The sequence below is a fragment of the Euprymna scolopes genome, chromosome 26 (genome assembly GCF_053919585.1).
Source record: "Euprymna scolopes isolate OS-2025 chromosome 26, ASM5391958v1, whole genome shotgun sequence".
In the NCBI taxonomy this organism is placed as follows: Eukaryota; Metazoa; Mollusca; class Cephalopoda; order Sepiida; family Sepiolidae; genus Euprymna; species Euprymna scolopes.
The window spans coordinates 62,618,004-62,624,003 of NC_136507.1; the positions used below are offsets into that span (position 1 = coordinate 62,618,004).

At 35.1% G+C, this 6,000-nt stretch overlaps 1 protein-coding gene across 1 annotated transcript in view; it reads left to right on the forward strand.

The window, feature by feature from the left end:
- The window catches only part of LOC145248117 (microspherule protein 1-like), a 39,678-nt gene extending 34,380 nt beyond the window's left edge, over nt 1-5,298 (forward strand). Inside the window, exons 12-13 of the mRNA XM_080109908.1 lie at nt 2,942-3,157; nt 4,431-5,298. Of these exons, the coding sequence (XP_079966034.1) occupies nt 2,942-3,157; nt 4,431-4,526 (312 nt within the window). The 3' untranslated portion in view covers nt 4,527-5,298. The remainder of the gene's footprint in view (nt 1-2,941; nt 3,158-4,430) is intronic.
- Nucleotides 5,299-6,000: the final 702 nt, after the last annotated feature.

Consider the following 6,000-nt stretch of genomic DNA (forward strand, 5'->3'; position numbering starts at 1 on the left):
TTAATTTTATCAAGAAATTTGTAGGCATTAAAACAAATCTAGCAAGTATGAATTATTATTGAGTTATGTTTTTGTTTCTTGATTTTTTTTTTTTTTTTTTTTTTTTCTCAAAATGGCAGGCAAGACTGTCACTATTTGGATACTCATAAAATTTGATTTTCTTTATAAAAATAAAACTATTTTATCAATTTACATGATTTTTTTGGAATATGATATTTCCTTTTCATCATATGTACATACATCATACAAATTTTTCTTCATTTTTTTTTTTTAATATAAAGAATTCTGGACGAGAACCAATTTTTTATTGATTTACTATTAAAAGAAAAATTTGTTGATCTCTACAATGTTATGAATCATATTAAGAAGATTCAATGTGTTAGCTTTTTTGTTTTTTTACAAAGAAGTCCCCACTTATCAAGGCCTGGAGGCCACTCAAAAATAAAGAATCATGGGACAATATCGTAGTAATTGTTAGTGGAAATTTGGTAAATTGGATTACTTAAGGGGACGGCTCATCAAGAACTTGTTCACGTTGAACTGAAAGATGACCATATTGTACCTATTTACTATGCCTCCCCACGGGACAGAGTTAGACACCAGGGTCGTTTTTTAACGTGGAGAAAAGGTACAAAAATAAAAATTGTCTCAGTCGTGAAGGATTTCTCCTCCACCGAAAGAGAACAAGAAATAGAAGTGCAGCATCTGAAGAACAGATGGTATTTATTTGCTCCCCCACCGAGCAAATTAGGCACAAGGCCAATTTTTAATGTGAGGAGTGAAGGGAGGGGGAAGGGAAAAAGGGGACCAGCTCCCGAGAGGTGGGAAATGGGAGCTGGTTAATGGTCAGGCATGTGGGGTTGCCCCCACATCTGGTCTTTGCTAGTCATAGCTAGTCATAGCTTGCAGCATCTGCCAGAACAGATACTACACTTTGATCCCAGCCCGAAGGCCAAGAATTAGATGACCATATTGTAGTCAGCTAGAAAGCAGGGAAACGGAAGAGTTCCACAGACGTGCAGTTCTAAGAAAGACGATTTATTCATGGAATCTAGGTTTAGGCACAGATAAAGAGTGGGGGGAAATTATTGACAGTGGTTTCAACTAGACGATTGTTTCTCATGAAAGATTGGCAAAGGTGGGGACCAGAGATTGGACCCCAGATGAGCACTTGCCATGAAAATAATAATAAAGCGGAGACAGGCTTGCAGCGTCTCTTCTGTGGGGAAAAAAGATTGCGGCGAAGAGAAAAGGGCATCCCCCCACTAGGCTACGAAGTCTATTTTGAACTCTGTCAAGGCAGGATAAACTGCTTCCAGCAGCTCCTGCTCATATGTGGCAACAGTACTCCATCGTTAGACACGTTTGGCTCTTATACAGGTAGAGAATTGCATCAGCTAGTACTATGAAACTTATATGAACAGTCACAGTTGCACTTCTATGTTATTTTTGCCATGCTTTTTGGGAGGAATGAGATATTGCTTAATATTTAAAGTAGTTTTTTTTTTAGAAAAAGGAGAACTTGGATTTTTCTTTTGTGGATCTGAAGCAAGCTTTTGACAGTTTGCAAAGAGTTGTGGGGTTGGCATTATGTAAACTAGAATTAGACAAGTGATTAATGAAGGTTTTTCAAGCAATCTATAGAAATACTCAATCCTGTTAGCACATTAACTGAAGACTTTAATGTTAAAATACTGATATGTTAGGGCTCTGTATCGAGTCTGTTGCTTTTCATTTGTGTCTGAGAAGTATTATCTATGGAATTTCATACAGGTTTGCTGAGATGTCATCTGTACATCACTAACTGCTACTTAATTTAAACTATTTCAATCATCTTCTGACATATTAACTAGCTTGACCAACCAGACATCTCTCACATTCATTTACATAACATATATCCTATCTATAAAATAGAACCAGTTTTCTCTCTGGTATTTAATAGCATTTTTAATACAATACATAATTAAATGCTTTGTCAATTATGTAAGGTAAATATTGGTCTGTGTTATTCAAAAATAAAAATTCTATTTCCAATTGATTTTCATATTAATCTTTGTCAATATTATTTTAATCATGAACAAAATAAGACCGAGGAGCTTTCACTTCTCACTATCAGAAGTCCTTAAACTGCCACCAATAACACCAGTAATGAATTTAATAACACATTTTTATTCAGTATTCGCCAGCTGACTTAGAATAACTGTAGAGCGAAAAGAAAGAAAGCTGCCTGTTCTGGTTTATTTAGTTAAGAGCATTGACATTTCTTTATTAGCATCGTGACTCAAATCGGATGGCATGCTGTACTTAACCTAGGATGAAAAGTTTGCTCTTCACCTGGAACATAAATATTTTTATGCTAAAATTTCCAAACTTATGACATATACATACCTACCCATATCACACACTGTAATCTGGGGCAAAATTATCTATTTTATCACTGTATCACACGTTTAACATTCCTGGCATTCTCTCACAAATTTGAAATATAATCATTGGCAAATACAAAGATTGAACGAGCAAATCTTAAGAATGAATTTGTTTTAATTATTTGGATTCTTTTGAACTACTGTTCTCACTTTGAGTGTTACTTTCACAACGTTTAGGTTGATGTAACCTCCAACCTTCTTCAGGTGCATCTTGTTAAAGTTGAATCTTTATGTTGAACTCTGGGGATCTACACAGAATTTCAAACGGAACCCTTTATTTAATCCACAGAGTTAGCATGCTCTCATTTTGTCAGACATAACTGGGTATAAGTCCTAAGTAATTCGCAATTGTATTTTTAAGTGTCACCCACCCTGAGGATTGAACCTTTAATCTCTAGGAGAATAACTTACAACTGAATTTTACCAAGTATGATACAGGTCTTTTCAATATTAAATCTGATTGTTCTTGCTTTCTTTGAATAATGAGATTAACGTTACCTTTTTTTTTTTTGTAGATCACTCTTGGTCGTGCTACGAAAGATAATCAAATTGATGTGAACCTTTCCCTGGAAGGACCCGCATGGAAAATCTCGCGGCTTCAAGGTATCATCAAATTGCGTCACACTGGAGATTTCTTCATTGCCAATGAGGGGAAACGCCCCATTTATGTGGATAGCCGGCCTGTCTCAACTGGCAACAAACAAAAGTTAAACAATAATGCTGTCGTAGAGGTAAGCATTTTGCTCTTTTATTTTGAAACGTCTCGTTCGCAATAAACACAGTATGATATTGCCTCAGACATCTTTGGGTAAAGTATCTGAAGGAATTTTTAACTAAGGAGGGTCAATAAAAATGGACATAAAAAACAATACAAGTACTAACAATAGATTCAGTTGCGAGTTTCTGGTCAAAGTAGTCATAAACAGTCTAGCAAGCAAAATTACAATTGCAAATATATTGAAAAATATCCAACCTTCCGTGTGTAATAAAAGAAACGCACATCCACTTCAGAAGAAACTTTTCATCCATAATTAAAAAAAAAAACTTTCATGAGAATTTAAGAATTTTAAAGCCTGAAGTGACTTGCTATTTAATGGTGGCGCTATCTTTTTATAATTAATGGCTTCCATATTAAATTCTATATGAAGTCTGCTTAATAGGTGATTGTCACTTAGCATATGTGTTGCTTTTTTGAGTCTTGCCCTCCACTGTTCTTTATTTATAATTTTTCACTTTGTCCTCTAAGGATAGACTAACCTGGGTGCCTGGCATTGCCCAAGTGTTTGGAGGTGTGTGTTGAGCAAAAAAAAAAAAAAAAAAGTGGTAGTAAGCAGGCAGGTTCAAACCTGTGCCGCGAAGGAGGAAAAGAACATGAAAAAAAACGTGACGTCTTTGCTGTTGCGTCCATCGCCAAACGGGAAGTGACAAAGGTTTAAATTAAGGCTAGTCAATCGAAAAGAAGGGATGACTTTCAAAAATTTTGGCAAAAAAAGCGACTCCTCCTTGTAGAAAAGTGCTCAGTTATGGGTGAAGGAATTAACGTTTTTGGTCAATTTTTTATATTTGTCATTCGAAGGGTCGAGTTTCAAAACGATACCGATCTTGTGAAAATCTGTCACCTCTGTCGAAAGTTTTAGGCATGCATACATGCATACATTTAAACAGACAAGTGAGATTTATATTATGGATGGTTTCCGTTTTTCCTGCATATGTGATTAGCCATTTCTAACTTTTTAATTTCTCTACATTTTACAGCATTTTGATGTTCTAACCTTACTTTTAGTGAAGACTTGTCTCATTCACACTGATTAAGGGTTTAGGTCGTCTCGATATCAGAAGCTAACTTTCACTGGACAATATCTAATCTTCAACTCCCACTAGCCATATAGTGTAAAGATTTTTCTGCATTTTCGTTTTTTAAAACGAGTGTGATTATATTTTAACTTGTCTGTATCAAAATGCCTAACAAAATTTATTTCTACCCCTCCCTTTTTTTCGTTTCAGATTTCTTGTTTACGGTTTATATTCTTGATCAACCAAGATTTGGTGAATGCGATTCGTGCTGAGGCCCAGAAGATGACCGGATCTCATGGCACGTGACATTCTGCAGATGAGTTGGTCAAGGGTTAGTGACAAACTCTCCGGTGCAGCATTATCATCATCATCATCATCATTCTTATCACCATCATCATTATCATTATCTTCAAAGCTGGCACTCCTGACTGACACTTCTCCACCCCCTTTTTCTATCTACTTGCACCACATATACACATGGATATTTCTTCTCTGGATCATCGGATTTGGAATCGACATCCTATCAGAGATGACATGGAATTTTCGTTGCTCGTAAAAAAATGAAAAAAAAATGAAACAGACAAGATGGGGGAGATTTGGAAAAAAAAAAACAAAAAAACATGGATAAAATGAAAATGGCCTCTTTTAACAAAATTAATTCCCAACTCCAAATATATTCTAAAATAAAATTTACAAAGATTTTAAAACTTTCTTTTAAAAAGACGAAAAAAACAAAAAACATGTTCGGTAACTTTGGTTGGCAGTTTTAAGATCTTTTAGTTATAATTTGCCGACGTTTGGTTCCGTTTCACGGATAGAACTCATTGAAAATTTTTTCACTGCATTTAATGTCTCTCTTTGAAGTGATATGCAAAAAAAAAAAAAAAAAAAAGAAAAAGTGACAATTCGCATCATTGAATATTTGACAGTAAAAATGAAAAAATATAAATAAATAAAGAGACAAAAAAACAACCCAACTGGTCACAATTTGCTGAGGGGACATGTTTTTATGGGCGGACAAAAGTGTAATTAAATTGTCTTATCACAAATAGTGGTGAATTAAATGTTTCAAACTTTTTCTTCGTCTTGGTTCTGGCCATTTTTACAACATTTCAACCCTTAAATTCTCTGTCTTTCATGTTTCTTCTGTTGTTATAGCCAGAAACCTGGGAATTTTTTTATCAAACTTTGTATTTATTCCACTAGTGTAGTGTTACATAACTGAAGAGGTGATCTCTGTATTAACCCTAATGCAACATTTTTTTTTTTACAGAGGAATCACCACTTATCGAAGTCCAAAGGCCACTTGAGGGTAAGGGTTAATGAATGTAAGGTTGTAGTGTAGCAATCGTTAATGAAGTAAATTGGGTAGAATTGTGATTATTTAAGGCTACCATATTGTAATCATTCAGGAAGCAGGTCAGTTGAACCGTGTTTCACTGGTGGGCAGTTATAGGAAAGAAGCTTTGTTCAGAATCTGCATTTAGATTTAAGCATAGATTGAGAGTGGGGAAAATTATTGATAATTGTTGTAGCTAGTCGAGTTTTTATTTATTTATTTATTTTTTTGAGAAAGTTTGGCAAGTGGTTGGGGGACCATAGATTGGAGCTCAGACGAGCATTCGCCATGAAAATAATGATAGAGCAGAGACAGGCTCGCAACGTCTCTTCTGTGGGAAAGAGGTTGCAGGGAAGAGAAAAGGGTATCACCTACTTGGTTTTGAAGCCAGTTTTGAACTCTATCAATTCAAGATATTTGTAAAATTCATTGTCATCAACA